The 21,023-nt window shown below is 50.4% G+C and overlaps 1 gene segment (V, D, J or C); it reads left to right on the forward strand.

Annotated features, from left to right (window-relative positions):
- The first annotated feature begins 1,022 nt into the window (after positions 1-1,022).
- On the forward strand, positions 1,023-1,521 carry LOC101318796 (immunoglobulin lambda variable 1-40-like). The segment is given in 2 exon segments: positions 1,023-1,077; positions 1,187-1,521. Coding segments are annotated over 2 exon segments (390 nt in total).
- Positions 1,522-21,023: the final 19,502 nt, after the last annotated feature.

Genomic DNA, 21,023 nt, shown 5'->3' on the forward strand with positions numbered 1-21,023 from the left:
ATTGGGGCTCTGTTGATCCTAACAGCCCCACGTATCAGGCTCCCTGGGAACAGATGCTGCTCAAAGCCCTTCAGAGTCTCAATAAAAACTGCCAAGAACATCACTAGGCCCTGTTCACTGCAGCCTGTGACGTGTGCCTGCAAGAGAGATTCCCAGGAGGGAGTCACTTCGTAAGACACGACACGGGGGACGGTGGGTCTCGTGTGTGGAGAGCTTCACACACAATAAAGACTGAGGCGTTTAGGAATTCAGGGTCACCCCCAGGCTTCTCCCCACACCCTCACCCCCTCCACAGAGAGGAGCTCCCTCCTCCTCAGGGCTGAGGGGACACACAGAGGAAGGGGGGCTCTGGCCACCAGGGACAAGTCACACAGAGGAGAGGACCCGCTGTCCTGCACAGAAGGGGACGGGCCTCCACGGGGCCAGCACTGCTCTCACTTGATCCTGATCTAAGAGGAATTTGGGTCACAGACGGCCCCTCAATCCTGACCCCTGGGCAGCCAAGGGCGCTGTGGACAGACTCACCCTGAGGGGTCTGAGGGGAGCCCAAAGATGGCTCTGAGGTCACGGGGGACACTGAAGGGGCACCTGGAATGGCCCTAAGGAGGAGACAGTGCACAGAGCAGGGGGCAGGAGCTGACCCTGAGGGGCTCTGGTCACCAGGGCACACGGTGTGTGTTTCAGGGCCTGGACACCAGGGGGCGCGTGGGGGCCATTCCTGAGGGTCTGGGGGGGACGAGAGCTGGGACCAGCCCCCCAGCACTGCCTGGTGGTCTCTGCTCAGGGCTGCCTGCTGTGACCTCCCACCCCTGGGCCCCACTCAGCCCCGCCCCTGCCCACCCCCTGGCCACGCTCAGCACGGGGACCTGACCCAGGGCCCAGGGAGGGACCAGAGAGCTGGTGGGGGGGGGTGTCATTTGCATGAATGGACCCTCCCTCTCTCAGAGTATGAAGAGGGGAAGGAGAGACTTGGGGATGCTCTGCTTCAGCTGTGGGGACACAGAAGGCAGGACCCCGTTACCATGTCCACCATGGCCTGGTCCCCTCTGCTCCTCACCCTGGTTGCTCACTGCACAGGTGACTGGATGCGGGGACAGGGGAAGGGACCCCGGGAAGACCATGGGCCCTGCTTCCTGCTCTTGTGTCTGAACCCCAGAATCACCATCTCTGTCTCTTCCACTTGCAGGATCCTGGGCCCAGGCTGTGCTGACTCAGCCACGCTCTGTCTCTGGGGCCCTGGGCCAGAGGGTCACCATCTCTTGCACTGGAAGCAGCAGCAACATCGGGAGCAATTATGTGAGCTGGTACCAGCAGGTCCCAGGAACGGCCCCCAGACTCCTGATCTATGAAAATAGCAAACGACCCTCGGGGGTCCTGGATCGCTTCTCTGGCTCCAAGTCTGGCAACTCGGGCTCCCTGACCATCACTGGGCTCCAGGCTGAGGACGAGGCTGATTATTACTGCCAGTCTTATGATGACAGCCTGGATGGTCACACAGTGTGCAAGCCAGGGGGGAAGTGAGACAAAAACCTGCTGTCCCCCCAGCACTGGGGCTCCCGGGGCAGAACCATCCTCTACCAAGTCAGCTGCTTCCGTTGTTTGTTTGGCCTAAAACTGGGGTCTGAGACCCACACCAGGGAACTTGGTCCAGAAAATCTGTTTACATCTTAATTCTGTACCCCGCTCCCTCTGCCGCCCAGGCTTTTCCTAGGCAGCAAAACTGTCCAATTTTTCTCAAATTGAGAAGAATCCCTGGATGCCAGGGTAAGGTGCCCTGGGGACAGAGTCCATGATGGGTTAGGTCAGAACCAGGGGCCAGAGTCCAGCTGTGTCCGAATCAGGACACATCAGACTGTCCAGTACGTATCCTGGGACCAGCAGCTCCCAGGATTGGGCCCCAAGCTCCTCATCTCTGATGCTAGTGGGGGACAGACAGTGGTCCCTGATCAGTTCCCTGGTCCCAAGTCTGGCATTTGGCCTCCTTAGCCATCACTGGGCTGAGCTGATACCAGGCTGCTTCTCCCGCCTTTCCTGTGACAGCCTCTCAGGCTCACCCAGAGCTCCAGGTGAGCAGTAACCGAGACCAGGACTCCTTTCTCATCTGCGGGAGGTGGGGCCACCAGCAGCTTCCTGCTCAGGCTCTGGCTGGAGCTTCTGTTGCTGCTTCTGCTGCTGCCCTGGGTCCACGTTCATCCCTGGGGGCCTGCTGGCGTGTGGAGCCTCCTCTTTCCCCTCTGTCCTCAAAGTCCCTTCAGCAGCCCATTCCTAGGAGAGGGTCTCAAAGGAAACAGAAAGGCCATGTGCCCATCGCTGGGGATGCAGCATTCTTTGCCCTGAAGCTCAGGGGCTGAGGTGGGGGGTCGGTGGAGGTCATCTCCGACCTGAACTCTGACTCGGGAACCCTGAGCCTCCATCATTGGGGTCATCTGCCATTTCCCAGGAGTTTCTAGGGCTATGACCCCCTCTCATCAGCCCTCAGGCTGAACGGCTGTGCTTTGCTCACAGGGGAGATTTCTTTGGACACTTTTGCACTGACACTGGAGCATCTAAGGTGCATCACACATTTGGGTCTTTTGGAACAACTACCTCTCCATGCCCCTCAGTGATCCAACCATTGATTCTTCCTGTTTAATTGCGGTGTCTAACACTTGCTGAACGGTGCTGAATAACAATGGAGCTAAAAGTCACATTGGCTGCTCCTGATTTGTGGCGTTTCCACAACTTATCACCATCAGGCCCAATCAGAGGATAGTGGGTGCTCTTACCATGTATGTTTCACAAATCCCTACATAAGTTCTTGATACATTCATGATGTTTTTCTCAAACTGAAAAGAAAAAGTGTTTATGATTTTCCTTTCCCCCATAATTAGTGGAGGCAGCGCTGGGCCATTGCAGTTCCTTAGATGGTCACACCAGGGCCGCCCCTTTGTGTGGCTCATCTTACTGTCTACGGACGGCAGACCCCACCTCAATATTCCCACCTGCTCCATTGCTTGTTACCTGCCTTACAAACAGGAAAAACAACTCTTATCACAACCCCATACCGGGCTCTAACTAGGATCTTCCACAGTGTTATGAGGAGTAATGACCTACAAAAATTTCTTGGTTTTCTAGTTACTAAAAATGAAGAAGCAAAAGGATATTTTTAAAAATGCCATTCATGAGGGCATCAAAAAGAATAAAATACTTAGGACTAGGATTAGCCGAGTAGGTGAGAAGCTTACAAACTGAGCCAGAAGGAGTTCCTCAGGCTGGGATGGGCCCTGGTCTCTGAGGCCTGTCTTACCTGTGCAGAGAGAGAGGAGCATGAGGAGAGCAGGTGTCCAGGCCATGGTGCTCACAGCCGCTGCTCACGACACAGAGCTGGAGCTGGGCTGCCCCACTCCTCTCTTATGCCTCCCCACTGGCGCCACAGAGGAGGGGCTGTCACGCAAATGTGTCCCCACCCACTGCCTCTCCCCCATGACCCCTGACAGGGTCTGGGGCCCTTGCAATTTTTCTTTTTGCAGAGAAAAATTAAAGCAGATGAAGATAAGGGAAAGGAGACCCGTGTTCATAGATTCGATGACTTCTTACTGTGAAGGTGTCGATCAATCCTGCCCAGTTGATCTGCGCGTTCACAGCAACCCCATCATATGTCCCCGGACACTCGGGGATGTGGCCTGTCCTGTGGGGTGATGTGCTCTAGGCGTTATGAACGTTGGGAGATCTTGGAGTCTCTGACCTGTGCTTCCTTAACACTCTGACATCTCAGGGTCTTTGCGGGGACCCGGGGTTCAGACCCTAGCATGTCCTCTGGGATCACCTTCACCCCTGCTGGCCTGGCTCCCCCGCTCCAGGGACCCGGCCCCTGTCCTCGATCCCCATCCTCCCCCTGTGTCTGGTACACGGGAGACAGTCCTTAAATATCTTCTAGAGAATGAATGGCTGGCTGGCTGGATGAATGAATGATGCAGCTAAGTCCCTCATCGGGTGGTGACTTACAGCCCCTGTGTCCTTCCTCTAGCGGAGGACATGAGTCCCTTGTCCTGAGTTTTACTAACATGTTTCCAGGCTTTCCTACCATGGGTCTCTATGTGACAAATGTACACACACCCACCCCCCAGTCCCAACCCCTGCCCTTGCAGCTGCCCTCACCTGTGTCAGTCGGGCATCCACCAGACATCTGGACCACCCGTTCCTGTCCCACGGCCTGGGGTCAGCTGGTCACCACCCTGTGTCCCTCCTCAGGCCACGTGCCATGTCACCCCTTCCTGTTTCCTCTGTGTCCTGTTCGTCCAGTCTCCCCAAATGTCCCCTGGCTGGTTCTCTCTGTCCCAAGTTCTGTCCCAGAGTTTTACTCAGAGCTCGGTCTCTATCTGGCCCCACTGAGGACCAGCACCGCCGGGATTAAAGATCTCCCAGCACACGGGGAAGTGGCAGGACGGCCCGAGGGGTCCCTGCTGGGTGCCCAGGCCCTGCTCCATCCCCAGCCCTGCGCCCCAGGGTGTGTGCAGTCTTCCCCCTGACTTGCTCTGGAAGGACCAGCGTCCCCTCCTTCTGTGTCCTCCTCTGTGAGCGTCCTTGTCCCCTGGAGCTCCTGCTCACAGCACCAGGGCCAGCCCGCCTCCTCTGAGCCCCCGCGTGGGCAGATCCGCTGTGCTCCCTGTTCCCTGAGTCCGGTCCTCAGCTCCGCAGCTGTTCCCACGCCCTCCTGGATCAGGATGTCGCGTGTGCCTCCCGCTAGACCGCCGCCCGCGGAGAAGGGACACGAATCAGTGAGGCTACACCAGGACCACACCTGCCTCGTGCCCCGTAAGGAGGAGTCACGTGTGGGAAACGCAGGGGTCAGGGACACAGGTGACCGTGAGATTGTGGACCAGAGCGAGAGGAGGAGAGGTTGGCCCTGGGACCAGCAGGGGTCGCTGTGCGGCCATCTCTGGTGGATCGGGCAGGACAGGGGCGCCCAGCTGGGCAGACCTCCTCTGCCGGAGGCCCAGCTCTGCTTCCTTTGGGGAGGGGGCAGCTGTGTCCTTTCTGGGCCTGGCCGAGTCCCCTGCACGTGGCCCGTGTGTGGTCCTGGAAGCTGCCTCCTCCCCGCCCCGGCTCATGGGGGAAACTAGTGCATCAGGCAGGTTCCCTGGGTCCAAGGGCCCCAGACCTGTCAGGTGTCATGGGGGAGAGGCAGTGGGTGGGGACACATTTGGGTGACAGCCCCTCCTCTGTGGCGCCAGCGGGGAGGCATAAGAGAGGAGTTGGGCAGCCCAGCCCCAGCTCTGTGTCGTGAGCAGTGGCTGTGATCACCATGGCCTGGACCCCTGCCCTCCTCATGCTCCCCTCTCTCTGCACAGGTAAGACAGGCCTCAGAGACCAGGGCCCATCCCAGCCTGAGGAATTCCTTCTGGCTCAGGTCCCCGAGTAGCTGCCTCCTGTCCCTTCTCCTCATCTGATGTGTCTGTGTCTGCAGGTGCCTCTCCCAGCCTGTGCTGACTCAGCTGCCCTCCCTCTCTGCATCTCTGGGAGCATCAGCCAGCCTCACCTGCACCCTGAGAGTGACATCAGTGTAGGTGGTAAAGGCATATACTGGTAGCTGCAGAAGCCAGGGAGCCCTCCCCTGAGGTACCTCCTGAGGTTCAAGTCAGACTCTGATAAGCACCAGGGTCCCCAGATGTTTCTCTGGGTCCAAAGAGGCCTCGGTCAATGCAGGGCTCCTGCTCATCTTTGGGCTGCAGCCCGAGGACGAGGCTGACTCTTACTGTCAGGTGTATACAAGTGGTGCTGAGCACCGTGACAGAGACAGATGACGAATGGGACAAAAACCCTGGGCCCCTCGTTTCCAAGCTTTGACACGTTTATTGAGGTAGTTAATAGCTTTACTGATAAGATCAACAGAACATTTCTGATGTAGACCGGTGCCACAGTAGAACTCTCTACTGTCTATGGAAAATGTGACAACTCTAGAAAGTTTAAACAAACATACTAAAATTTATACCAAAACTGATAATTGAAAAATGACAGTCACTTACATGCAGAATTCAGGACATGTTTCCAATAGTAAAGAGCAATGGAACAGAAGGTGAAACTCATCCAGAGGGCAATCCATGGTACCACACATTTCCTAGGAAAGATGTGTGTGTGTGTGTGTGTGTGTGTGTGTGTGTGTGTAGAGAGAGAGAGACAGAGAGACAGAGAGACAGAGAGACAGAGAGAGACAGAGAGTAACCCCGTGCTCATCCTGGCCCCCAGGCTGTGCTTTCAGCCTCCAAATGAGAAGGCCAACTGCAAACATAAGGCGTTTGACATGTCTCTACTGCAAGAGTGAGATTTCACCAGAGATCAGTGTCAGCGCTGCAGGAACCAGCAATGAACCTGAATGTAGAGACTGCGTGGTGTGAATGTGTGGCTTTGAAAATAAAATGGCATCAATGGGTCAAACATGGATGTAGCCTTGGGACCTCTGTAGACGGGCACTCAGACATTTTTTTAAGTGTTGTATTCCTTCATTTTTTCAGAGTCCAGCAAAGTATCCATGTTGGTAACAGAATTCTGATGGTTCACCCCAGTTGGAAATGTATGTATTTCTTGTAAAGAAATATTAGAAGGATTTTTAAGAGGCTTTTTTTGGACATTGCATCACTATGGATCCCAAAATAAGTCTCCTTGTCCCTTATGAGAGCTTTCTGAATCATGATGTTAATTTCAAAATAAACTGTGCCAAAAACCTTACTTAGAACGGGAGAAGAATAAAGTTTTATAAAATTTCTCGGTACCATAAAATGTGCTTGAAATGTTACACTCCTTTTAAAAGTTTTCCAGCTTAGTAATTCCAGACTCTTCCCTTGTGTTGAATTTAAAGGTGAGAGAGTTTGCGTGGCCGTTTCACCCTTTTTGAAGTGATTTTCCTTCAATAATCAGTATATAAACGTCATGATGCAGTGACCCACAGCGTGGCTCTAGCCAACTGTCAAAAAGATGCTCACTGAACGTGCATCTTTCAATCTGTGTTACTGCAGTTTCACATTCTGACTCCTATTTTGTTTCAAACAATTCACCAGTGTAGATGTACGACCCATGGAGGGAAATGGATTCAGTATTTGTTTATTTTCATACCAACATCACCATGGGAAATTACCCGTCGGGTATTTTTTTCACTTACTAGAATTTCATTTTAGCCACGCCCATAGATACATAGGGGCATTTCATTGTTGTTGTAATACACATTCCCTAATGAGAAACGATGCTGAGCCTCCTTTCCTGTGCTGATTTGCCACCTGCATATTTGGTTGGCTGAACTATCCAATCTTGAGAGGCTGACTTCCTTTCCCCTCTCCCTCTGCTCATAGACAGACGTGGGGACCAGTCTTATACACCAGGTCTGACACGGACCCCTCTTTCACTGTCTATTTCTCCACCACAGGCATCCTTCAGGCCCTCAGGTGCTCTTGTTGGCTGATCTGATTCCAGGTTAGTCCTGAAACCGAAACCGTGTACAAGCCCCTGTGTCCACGTCTTTTGAAGTAAAATGCTGACTCAGGAGTGAATGATTGGGAAACGTGAAGATGGAGAGACAAAGAATAGCTGTTGGGCTGGGGAACTGGTATCAATTTAGACTATAATTCTGCCACATCACAGAATCACCAAACTCCCAGTTCCTGCAGAATCACCGAAATCCCAGTTCCCTGAAAGATGAAGGTAGATAAAGGCCTGACACACATTCCTAAGTTGTTTGTACAGGAAGCAGAGCCCCACCAGATGAAAACTGCTGACCACAAGCACATAGACCCTAGACTGGTTGGAACCAGAAGGTTGATGATGCTTGAAACGTCACCTTGATGCCAACCTATCCGAGAATTGTCCACGAGCTGATTATGCCCTGATCCTTGAACACTATAAAACTCCTCACTACCCCCTCCAGGGTGGGTCACACAGTCTTGAGGGCATTAGCCCGCTGTGGCCTCCTTGCCTGGCAAAGCAATAAAAGCGACTCTTTTTTACTTCACCCAAAACTCTGTCTCCGCGTTTCTATTTGTCACTGGTGAACAGAGGCCGAGTTTCAGCAGCAAGACGTTGGCTCAAGACAAGTCGTCTGCTGTGTGTCACAGACCTTGTCTCCAGGGTCCAGAGTCCTGCACGGGGCAGAGTGAGTCCCCAGCCTCTCCCCAGCGCCCCCGTCCATAGCCCCCCTGGGCCCATCACACCAGATGCCTCTTCTGGGGTCCTCGCTTTTCTGCGTCTGCAGAGATGTTCTCATTCTCTTCCCCCTTGAGGATCCCCCATAAAGTGAGGATTGACGTGACTCAGGATGCAGCCTGAGTGGGAGGCAAACTATGCTTCTCACCTTCCAAGGCTCTCTTCACCCTGGGCAGGTGGCCCAGACTCCCCTCTGCCCCCCTGGCTCCACCATCTCTACTTGGTCACCAGCTGTTACCTGTACTAGTCACAGTCTGCAGCTAGTCCCTCAGTGGGGAGACCTCTGCCATCACTTCTGCACCAGCACCGGCCTGTCTGAGGCTGAAATGTCCTTTTGGATCTTTAGGAAGAACTGCTGGTCCTTCCCATCAATGCTACGTCCTCACCATTGACATCATTTCATTCACTGACTTTCTACTACTTGCAGAATAATTGAATAATAATGGAGCTAAAGGTCACCTTCGCCTGTTCCTGATCTTTAACCACCCTAAAATCCTGGCTTAAGGACTAGTTATCTGTGTGTGTGTGAGATAGTGTGTATTATCATATTATAAAGGTATCTGTCTGTTTGTATTTTTATGTGGATTTTTTAAGGAATTGCTGTTAGGTTGGGTCAAAGTTTCTTTCGTGATCATTTAAGACAATAATATATTGTATTATTATTGGTATTATATTAAAGTATTTCATAATAGGGAACCCAACTTGTATCATGGGAGTAAAAGTATCAATTTATTAATCTAGTAAGAAATCTCTGTTCATATTTTATTTAGAACATTTTCATCAATATTTAATGTTACTATTCTGTAATAGTTTTGTGTAAGGAGTCAGGTGCTTTCATCACTGTTATATGTTTTCTATAAGAACTAGGAAATTGTATATTTTTTCAAACTTTGTGAAAAAATATGAAGCAAATAAGTCGGAACCATCTGATCTCTGAAGTTCTGTTCAATGTTTCCTGTGAAACTATTTGTATCTTATGTCATTCTTTGGAGCAGTTCCATAAAATTTTCTATTTTCTAAGGAAATCGGTCTGTTACTCATGTTATATCTGATGCAAACAATGTTGTACCTTACTAGGCAATGATGCATTTTAGAGGTGTTTTTACTATACGTTTTCTGGGATTCTTTTTCCCACATAAAACCAGCAGGGTGAGCTGTGGGACTGCCCTGGATCCCTGCACAGCTGCTCAGGGAGGATCGTTCACTCCAGGAGCTGGGCCTGGGGGCGGGGCCTGTGCTCCCTGGTGGGGACTCAGCAGTGTGTACTCTCTGGCTGGCAGAGGCCCCTGAGCAGGGACCTGCGTGGTCTCAGCAGGTGCTTCCTCCCAGGGGGTCGCAAGGGGGAAGCCGCCCTCCATCCCCTTGAGTCTGGGCTGTGAGCTGAGCTCCAGCACCAGGGCTCAGGGAGGGGCTGGGTGGGCCCTGGGTGGACACCCATTTGCACGGGAGCCCCTCCTCTGGCAGAGGCTGGGGGAGAAAAGGAGGCCTGGGGCAGCCCAGCCCCAGTGTGGGGACCAGGGGGCTGTGAGCACCATGGCCTAGACTCCTCTCCTGCTCGTGTTCCTCTCTCACTGCACAGGGAGGGCCAGGCCGCGGGGACCAGGTCTCAGTCCCCAGCCTGCATCAGCCCGTGTGGCTCAGACCCCTGGAATCTTTCCTCCAGCTCCTGCCCCATCTCCCCGCTGTGTCTGTGTCTGCAGGTTCCGTCTCCCAGCCTGTGCTGACTCAGCCTCCCTCCCTCTCTGCATCTCTGGGAGCATCAGCCAGCCTCACCTGCACCCTGAGCAGTGGGTACATTGTGGGCGGCTACCACATATCTGGTACCAGCAGAAGCCAGGGAGCTCTCCCCGGTACCTCCTGAAGTTCAAGTCAGACTCTGATAAGCACCAGGGCTCCGGGGTCCCCAGCCGCTTCTCTGGATCCAAAGAGGCCTCGGCCAATGCAGGGCTTCTACTCATCTCGGCTGCAGCCCAAGGACGAGGCTGACCATTACTGTGCAATCTGGTACAACAGTGCTCCTCACAGAGACGCAGGCAGATGGGAAAGTGGAACAAGAACCTTAGCCTGTCAGAACCTTTTTCATGACAACTTTTAAATTTCACATTAAATTGTATATATACAAAGTGTACTTGGAAGTACATTCTGGTTTGTAATGGATCTACTCCCAATTCTTAATTCAACCCTTCTTAGTTTCCTGAAAACTTAGAACAAAAATAAAACAAAATAATTCATGATGGCACTGAAATACTGCCTGCTTATCCATGTGTAAGCAACCAGAGAGGTAGATCTGGCCTTTCTTCTTACTATAAAGAAATGAGTCATTCCTCGTTTTATCTTCAGCAGAGCCCGGGGACCAGCCCAGCAGGTGGACCGTCCACTAAAGCGTGGACTCTGCTCCTTGAGGGTCAGAGCAGAGAACTTGAGGTGTCAGGGGTACAGCTGACACCTGTCAGGACCCAGGGGACTCCCGGGAGTGGGTTCTCTTGAGCCGACAGGTGCTGGCTGTGTCCTCCTCTCCTCTCTACCCCACTGGAGGATTTCCAACACTGCAGGGTGGGGGTGGGGCTGGGGACCGTCAGGAGCAGGGACTCCCCAATACATGCCTGTGCCCCTCCCCCTGTGATGCTCCTGATGAGCCCAGATCTGAGAGCACCTTCTCCTGCACAGGGAGCAGCAGGGACATGGGGGTTATCATGGCAACGGTGACAAGAGATCCCAGACAGAGCCCCTACCTTTGTGACCCAGGACACAGGTGAGTGACGTTGGGGGTTCAGCGCTATTCTCTGGCTCCTGGCTTGTCCGCACGGCCTCCTTGGTCACCTCTGGGCCCCGTCCTGATGAGGAGGCTGGTTATCACATATCTAATCACTACCCACCACCACAACGGACTCCTGTGCTCTGGGGAAGTGAGATAAAAATCTGCCCTCCACACCCCTGTCTGACCCTGACTGTGACCGACGCCAGCTCAGCTTTGGCCTCTGCTGTCACTTGTGCTGTTGAATCCCGAGACTCATGCTTTCATCCTGGTCCATCTTTATGGCGTCAGTGAAAATGTCTCTATTCCTTACTGGTCTCTCAGTACAAACACAACGACTGTGGGCCCAGATACGAATGATCCACCACAGGTACGGGGCAGGATGACGAGGAAGCAGAGGTCCAGCATCTGTGCCCTGGGAGACCCAGGGGGCCTCTGCCAACCCCCTGCATGTCCCTCTCCTTGTCCAGGCTCTGTGCTCCTGCCCTGAACCCTGACACCTAAGCAAGCTGGGTTCCCCCCTTTCCTGGAGCTTTCACTCTGAGGAGCTCCTCGTCTCCAGGTCCTGGGAGACCCTCCCCATTAAGGACACGGCTTTCAGACCCGTCACTTGCTTACTTTCTCCTCTTTCGCTTCATGACCTGTCATACCTTTCCCCCTCTGGTCCTTTGTTTGGGGTGATATTGGATAAATATCACTATTTTGGACACAGACCTTATATACCCACCCCTATTAAATCTATGGAGTTTAACAAATGAACTTGACCCGGATCCAATAAATTCAGGTAACAGGACATAAGGGTTTCTAAGTCCAGCAATGCAGGGGGAAGCCCTGGAAAGGATGAGAGTGCCATTTATAGTCACAATCTTTTTTTGGTTTTTTTGTGGTACACGGGCCTCTCACTGCTGTGGCCTCTCCCGTTGCGGAGCACAGGCTCTGGACACGCAGGCTCAGCGGCCATGGCTCACGGGCCCAGCCGCTCCGCGGCATGTGAGATCTTCCCGGAGCAGGGCACGAACCCGTGTCCCCTGCATTGGCAGGCGGACTCTCAACCACTGTGCCACCAGGGAAGTCCTATAGTCACAATCTTTATATCAAACATTTTACTGAGAAAGATTATGAAACTAGACTAAAAATATCTTAAATACATCAGAGTCGCAAATAAATACTGTCAGTATCATTCAGCGGTTAACGAGACCCATGGAAGTAATCAAGAAAAAGACACGTTTTCCGCGAGAACATCATATTCTCACAGCAAAGGCAGAAATGAGAACAGAGACGTGCAATCAGGGCTGGGACGCTACCTGGAGACCTTACAAACACAACAGCAACCGCATATCAACCTGGGAAGGTGACTCAGACAGAATCATGACCAGGTATGACCCACGGGTACTCTGGGAATTTTAAGCCTGACACTTGGTTCAAGGTGGTTATGTTCTGGTAATGAATCCGGGAGCAGGTCAGATCAAACTCAGACATCAGGGAATCCTGAAATTCCTGGCACATCAGCATTCCATTTAGGGGTATGGAGGTCATTAGTGACCTGGAGAAATTAATATCTCAGCCCCAAACTACACAGAGGGGACGCATTCTACTGCCCTGAATGGTGACATCAGAAAGATCCAGCTGCCAGTGTCAGAAAGCCCTTCCAGGAGGCTGCATGTGTGAACTGGGGAGGATGTGGGTCTGAGTCCAGCAGCGGGCACTGCGGGCCTGGTCCTGAGAGCTCAGGGTCCTGGGCCAGGCAGGCTGGGAACACCCTCCACTGGCTCTTGCCCATGTGGGCAGCAGTGTCCTCACTGGAGGGTGACTTTCTTGCACCTGGGCCCCAAGGGGACATGAGGGCTCTCAGCTCTGAGTGACACGCTGGCCTCTTATTTCCTCCTCCTCCGTCATGCGGTCAGTGCCCAGACCTGCCGTTCAGGCAAAGACAGACGGACAGTCATACAACAAAATAAACTTGACCTCCAGTGATACCTGGACAGAGGCTAAGAGACCCCTCGGGGGGGAACTGTCTCCGTGACAACATGACCCCCAGGGTGTTCACGGCAAAAGTGTGATGAACGCAGGGGCCCTTTGTCACTATTTATGTCTTTTTTTCATTTTTTCACTGTTGTGTTATTTTCAACATCTTAAGTGAATTTTGGAAACTGAAACTATTTGTGTTTTTGTTCCTAATTCTTTGTTTTTCTTTTGTGTTAATACTCCGTCTCTTTTAAAAAACATGATAGATATGAATTCCCTATTTTCCCTACGCTATCATCAATACATTGGTATAATAGCAAGATAATTTAGTATGAATATTTTTCTCCTCTATGAGTTGAGGTTCTCAAACACATGTGAAAACGAATCATGTGAATTTTATTAAACAGCTAATTTACCAGCAATCCTAATACGAATACCAAATAATAATTTTATTAACAGTGAGTTAAACATGATTTTTACATTCTCTTCCCCAAATACTTAAGAAATTTGAACTCCCTGTTCATCCTCTTTACATCCCAAATCGCTTCTCCACCCTTCCTAGTCCTTTGGCTCCACAGCAGAATGTAAAGGGACGGGAGTTTTAAAACAGCCCACGATGCTCACACATACTTGCTCACACACAGCGTTATTTTTAGTTCTGGTTACGTGACATGTATTTCAACTCTGTTTTCTATGATGTTGTGAGTTATCTTAATTTCTATGTGACATTGTGAATTTTTCTCCTAAAATTGGTAGTTACATTGAAGGGATGTCATATAATATATGCTTCTTCAAAAAAGGAGGCTGTCATCCCAAACCTGGCTGTGCAGCTCTACGTATTGGCCCTCCCAGCCCTGGTCCCCACACCGCTGCTGCTAGGACAGGGTCCAGGGCTGAGTCAAGGGAGTCCCCTGTCCCCTCACACCCCAGACATGGGCTCTGTGATGTCACAGTGGACTCACTACTGGAGGAGGAGTGACTGCTAAGCTCCTCCAAAGAAGACAAGCAGGGGTTTCACTGAGGAAGGAAGAAATGACCCAGGAATGGGGTGAGATTTGGGATGGACTAGATTCTGGGCAGGACGTGAGGACACCACATCTCCTCCTTTAGCTCTCAGACTCTCCCAGGAGGCTGAAGAGCTGGCGTCCTGGGAGTGTCCCCACTATGGTCTGGATGATGTTTCTGCTCGGGCTCCTCACTTACAGCTCAGGTCAGGGGCCAGGGCTATGCATCCTTGGGGACACCTACAAGTAGGGGCTTGTCTCCATAACAAGCCCTGTCTCTCTCCTGTCAGTTTTAGGGGTGGATTCTCAGACTGTGGTCCAGGAGCCGTCAGTGTCAGTGTCTTCAGGAGGGACGATCACTCTCACCTGTGGCCATAGCTCTGGGTCAGTCTCTACCAGTTACCACCCCAGCTGGTACCAGCAGACCCCAGGCCAGGCTCCCCAAACTGTTATCTACAACACAAACAGCCACTCCTCTGGGGTCCTGGTCACTTCTCTGGATCCATCATTGGGAATAAAGCTGCCCTCACCATCACGGGGGTCCAGCCCAAGGACAAGAACAAGTATTATTGTGCTCTATATGTGGGTAGTATGTTCATGTAGTGATTTATATCCATGGGGAAGTGCGAAAAAAAATCCTCATATGCTCAGAGGGCTCAGCCCTTAGAGACAGGAGAGTTATGGATTAGAAAAAAAAAGAACAAACTAAACCCAAAGCTAACAGAAGGAAGGAAATAATAAATTTTAGAGCAGAGAAAAACCAAATAGAGAATACAAAAACAATAGAAAATCAAAACAAAACTGAGTAGGTTCCCTGAAAAGATTTTTTTAAAAATTAGACAAACCTTTAGTCAAATTGACTAAGAAAAAATATAGATGACTCATATAACTAAAACTGTAAAGAGTAAGCATTACTGCCAATTAAACAGAAATAAAAAGGGTTACATGAGAGTTCTATGAACAACTGTACACCAACAAATTAGATTCTTGTTTCTGCAAGGTGTCATCAAGCTGAAGAACAACGGTAATTTCTTCATTGTCAGTGAGGGCCGGCGACCCGTCTACATTGATGGACGGCCTGTGCTGTGTGGCTCTAAATGGCGCCTTAGAGACAACTCTGTGGTGGAGACTGCCAGCCTGTGATTCATCTTCCTCATCAACCAGGACCTCACTGCCCTTATTCGGGCTGAGGCTGCCAAGATTACGCCACAGTGAGAAGTGGTGGCAGGACCCATGGGCTCTCTCTGGCTTCAGTTTCCCCTGCCATCCCAGAGCCCTGGAGCTGGGAACTCAGGCTCCTGGAAAAACCAGAGGGGGCTGCGGGAGACTCAGCTCCTGGCCCCTTGATCTGAGCCTCCGCGGGAGGGTAGGGCTGGCCCTGGGGAAGCCCCTAGAGGCTGGGACCCTCAGGCTTCCTTAGTGCCAGAGCCCCTCCCCTTCCCTCTCTGCAGAGGACCCTACCCTTTCCCCCAGATTCCCACCTTTGCCCCGTGCCTACAGCTGATTAGCTTCAGACTTTTCCTTTATTATTTTTCTTTTGTAAATACAAAGCACTGAGTTCCACCCCCCCAAAAAAATGTATGTTCACTAAAGGACATTACCAACAGAGTGAAAAGGCAACTCACAATGGAAAAATACATATGTGTGTGTGAGTGTGTGTGTGTATAAAGCTTATATCTGATAAGGGATTAATATCCAGGCTATATAAAGAACTCAGCACCACCAACAAAATAAAATATGGGCAAAGACTTGAAGAGACATTTCTCCACACAAATGGGCAATAAGCATGTGATAAGATGCTGAACACCACAAATCATTCAGGGAATGCAAATCAAAACCACAGTGAGATACCACTTTATATTTACTTTTTATTTATGTATTTATTTTTTTTGCGGAGCACAGGCTCCGGACGTGCAGGCTCAGCGGCCATAGCTCACGGGCCCAGCTGCTCTGCGGCATGTGGGATCTTCCCGGACCGGGGCAAGAACCCGTGTACCATGCATCGGCAGGCGGACTCTCAACCACTGCGCCACCAGGGAAGCCCCCCACTTTATATTTAGAATGGTATTACCAAAAGCATAGAAAATAACAAGTTTTAGAAAGGATGTGCAGAAGCTGGAACTCTTGTTAAATAAATTTAAATAAAATGGTGTAGCCACTGTAGAAGACAGTATGGTGGTTTCTCAAAAAATTAAACCTAAAAGTACTATATGATCCAAATTTCACTTCTGGGTAAGTGCCCGAAAGAATTAAAAGCAAGGTCATCAAGAAATATTTGTGCACCTATGTTAATAGCAGCATTATTTACAATAAGTAAAGGGTGGAAGCAACCAAGTACCCATCAACGGATGGATGTATAAACAAAACGTCGTATATACAAACAATGGAATATTATTCAGCCTTAAAAAGGTAGGAAGTTCTGACACATCCTACAATGTGGATGAACCTTGAAGACATTCTTCTACGTGAAATAAGATGGTCCCAAAAAGAAAAATCTTGTATGATTCCCCTAAAAGAGGTACCTAAAGCAGTCAAATTCATAGACACACAAAGTAGAATGACGTTTTCCAGGTGCTGGGTGGGGGGACAATGGGCAGTTACTGTTTAGTGGGTATGGAGCTACAGTTTGGAAAAAAAGAAGGTTCTGGAGATGGGTGGTAGTAATGGTTGTTCAATAATGTGAATTTACTCAATGCCACTGAACTGTGCACTTAGAAATGATTAAAATGGTCAATTTTATGTTATGAATATTTTTACCACAATAAAAAATGAGGAAGGTTTCTATTGTGTGCAGTTTCCAAGAGCAGTGGAAGAATACAGGACTGGGAAGGTGTGCATAAGTATCCAGGATATCCTTCCATTTATGCTGGCCCTGTGGCACCTTAACAGGCCAAGAGACTTGGAGTTGCCTCATTACAGGTGACTCAGAATGATGCCGTCAATGTGATAAACTGATGTGAGTTGGGATCCTGCAGAGTCTGAGGGTACCTAAGAACACCCTCAATTCTGACACCAATTGCAAGTTCAGTTTTGATAATTCCCTAGCATAACTCACTCAAACTCATATTTGTATTCATAAATAGGGTTTATTACATCAAAAGGGTACAGATTAAACTCCATCAAAGGAAGAGGCACTTGGGCAGGGTCCAAGAGAATTCCAAGGTCAAGCTTCCAGTTATCTTCTCCCAGGGGAGTCAGAGACAGTGCTGGCTTCTCCCAGCACCAGTGTGTGGTCCTGTGCAGGGAGGACTGCAGACCAGGAAAGCTCACCCAAGCCTGGTGTCCAGAGCTTTTTGGGGGGTTGGTCAAGTATACTTTGTTGACTTTAGTCTCCACTGAACTGGCAGAAAAACCTATAACCCTCAGGTTTTGGTCATTTTTTAAAATTCTCTAAAGTAAGTTATTAAAATAATTCTGATTTAAGCCAGCTGTTTATTCAACTTGAGATTCTAAATTAATAACTCCAATAGAGTGAGTTGTTCATGAAACAATTCGTTTAGTCATTCAAAACACTTAGATAAGAAATTAAGATCGCGTAACGCTAAAATTAAATTACAGACGCTGGGGTGGGATTTCAACAACAGCTAGAAAAAAGAAGTGTTTACAAACAGGACCGAGCAAAGAAGAGACAAGCAATGAATGTGGATTGGCCTGGGAAATACAGTTACAATGTCAAAAATATAAATCAACGGTTACCAGTACTTGTTAAAGGAGACCACATGCGCTCAGCATGGGGAGGCCACTGGGAGGCGCTGTGAGTCTTCTCAGAGGACTTGAGAAAACCCCAGTGATTCAGATTTTTTTAAAAAACATTTTTTAAAATTTATTTATTTATTTTGTTTATCTATTTTTGGCTGCGTCGGGTCCTTGTTGCTGCGCGCGGGCTTTCTCTAGTTCCGGCAGGCGGGGGCTACTCTTTGTTGTGGTGCGCGGGCTTCTCATTGCAGTGGCTTCTCTTGTTGCAGAGCACAGGCTCTAAGCGTGCGGGCTTCAGTAGTTGTGGCACACGGGCTCAGTAGTTATGGCTTGCGGGCTCTAGAGCGCAGCCTCAGTAGTTGTGGCGCATAGACTTAGCTGCTCCGCGGCATGTGGGATCTTCCCGGACCAGGGCTTGAGCCCGTGTCCCCTGCATTGGCAGGAGGATTCTTAACCACTGCACCACCAGGGAAATCCCCCAGTGGTTCAGATTTAATGGGACCCTGAACCAATTGTTCACTGGCCCGGGGAATATCTTAGAGCAGCTGTTTCCTCTCACAGGGTAAATCCACAGCACACAGCCACCCCAGGCTACCCCTGACGGTGCAGCTGCTCTCAGGGCTGAGGACCTGGGTAGTGGAGAGGCTGGTAGAGGGCTCAGATTTGCATAATCACCACTCAAACACACCCGCTTCATGCAGGAAGCTCAGTAGGGGATAAGGAACCATCAGAGTCCAGCGCCCGCTCTGGGGCGGGGATCCTTCCAATGTCTGCACCATGGCCTGGATTCCTTTCTTCCTCCTTCTCCTCACTCACTGCCCAGGTCCACACAGATGCAGAGACCAGCCTTTGGAGGGATCCCTCTGCCTTTGTTCCTCACTCCTAACATGTGTCTGGTTTTGGTTTCAGGGTCCCAGGCTGTGGCGACTCAGGAGCCCTCAGTGATCGTGTCCTCAGGAGGGACAGTCACTCTCACCTGTGGCTCCAGCACTGGAGCAGTGACCAACAGTCGCTATCCATGCCGGTTCCAGCAGAAACCTGGCCAGGCCCCCAGGACACTGATTCAGGACACAAGCAGTAACTCTCTTGGACCCCAGCCCGGTTCTCAGGTTCCCTCCTTGGGGGCAACACTGCCCTCACCCTTTCGGGGGCTCAATCCGAGGACGAGGCTGAATACTACTGTTGGCTGGTATACAGTGGTGCTCGCCGCAGTGACAGACCCAAAGGAGGAACCAAGACAAACCCTGTAACACGGGTTCTATCCCTAATCTGGGAAGATCCCACATGCCATGGAGCAACTAAGCCTGTGTGCCACAACTACTGAGCCTGTGCTCTAGAGCCCACGCACCACAACTACTGAGCCCACGTGCTCTAGGGCCCGCGTGCCGTGACTACTGATCCCGCGTGCTGCAACTACTGAAGCCTGCGTGCCTAGAGCCCGAGTTCCGCAACAAGAGAAGCCACTGCAATGAGAAGCCCACGCACTGCAACAAAGAGTAGCCCCCGCTCACTGAAGCTAGAGAAAGCCCGCGCATAGCAACGAAGACCCAACACAGCCAAAAAATTTAAAAATAAATAAATAAATAAAAACTGAAAGAAAAAGAATTGTTGGCAGATGAGAACCTAAGAGAGGTCTCTGACATCAAGAACTGATGAGTTATGAGGATTACGGAAAAATGCCAAGCAAACACACATGAAAAGACCTCTTCTCACCTGCACTCCCCTCCAGCTCCTGCCCAGGCCCATAGGCGCAGAGCAGATATGCCCCAGGCCTATGGTCACTTGTCTGACATCCCAGTAGCCATTGCCTTTTCAAGTAACTAAATGTACTGGCCTGGAGAGATTATTTGCATAATTTCTCCTGTAGGGTTTAGGGACTGGCAATCCCTGGCCGGCCAGAGAGGTGTCAGGGCTCCAGAAGATACACCTCTTGGGGTGTATACCCCATGGTCCAGACAACTTTGCTCCTCTTCACACCCGTCGCTCACTCACAGGTCAGAGGGAGACCCTCTGAGCTTTGCTAGCAGAGGACCATGGAGGTAGTTCCTGTCGCATCGTGGCCCATGACTGCTCCCTGACATTTCCGTCTCTGTCACTGCTTGAGGGACTCACTTTCCAGGCTGAGGTGATTCAGGAAACCTCACTGACCACAATCGCTGGTGAGAAGGTCACACTCATCTGTGGCTCCAGTGCTGGGGTTGTCACCACCAGTAACTATGCAGATTGGGTCCAACGGAAGCCTTACCAGGGTCGTCTGATTGGTGACCACACTCACAGAGACCCAAGTGTCCTCAAGCTGTTCTCCGGTGCCTTCCTTGGAGGCAAGTCTGCGCTTACCATCACAAGAGCCCAGCCTGAAGATGAAGCATTTCACCACTGTGCAGCCTGGTTCACGGATTACCACCACCGTGACAGCTCAACAGAAAAGCGACACTCGAACCTCCTGGCTCAGCTCAGCGCCCTGCCCCGAGCCCCTTCCTTCTTCTTAGTTCAGAGGCTGGTTCTTGGTTTGGGGCCTCAGGATGGTCAATGGTCATGCCTCAAAAGAAGTGGGTCACACTTACTGTTTGAGCTTCAAGGCTATAACTGCTGAACAGGGAGAACGGTGTCCCACTTCCTCTCTCTCTCTGGGTTGCAAGCACTATTCTCTTCCAACATTATTTCTCCCTCCTTCCTTAGCAAGGAAAGTTCAGTAAAGCTTTGACACACAGACCTGTGGCTGCCTTTCCCTCTCCCAAGCTCTTGGTGGGCATGGAACAAAGCCCTAGTAAATAACATATAATCTAAACTCTGTTGCAGGACTTCTGGAAGTCTTCTTTGAAAAGACAGGATAGCTCTGCTTTGGGTATATCTGTATAGGCTCCTACTGAACAGAACCCTATGCGGATATCAACTACATATTCTGGACAAAGTATTGAAAAGCAACTATCTGAACGATCTGGACAGTGAGGAAAAGCAGGAAGATTCTGGTTGGAAACTGATACTTTGAAGAAGGGTATGGTGAAACAGTTTCCCAATTTTTATGGCTTTTAGACTAGAGTCAGCAGGAATTGCCATGGCTAAGCCCCTAAAGAAAACCCACAGCCTGTCTTTCTTGAAGACATAATCCACAGAGTCCAGAGAAACCACAGCCACTGGGAAAGAAGGAGGAAATCCTAAAAACAGAAGAGCCACGGAGGGGAAACCTGAAATTTTTGTATGATTTCTGCCTAACTCTCTGACTCATATCTGAACCGGGCATGTGGTAGGCAGTTCCCAAGAAGCCTAAAGAAGAACAAAGGGATTGACTGGATTTGAACTACCTACTCTCCAAGAGGCAGGGTTTCCAATGTGAACCCAGCAAAATTACTGCCTGCTTTAAAAAATCAAAATTACTAGAAGAAATATAATGGAACCCCAAATCAATATGATATAAAGTTCCAAATACAATCTCA

Source organism: Tursiops truncatus, chromosome 13 (assembly GCF_011762595.2).
Source record: "Tursiops truncatus isolate mTurTru1 chromosome 13, mTurTru1.mat.Y, whole genome shotgun sequence".
NCBI classification, from domain to species: Eukaryota; Metazoa; Chordata; class Mammalia; order Artiodactyla; family Delphinidae; genus Tursiops; species Tursiops truncatus.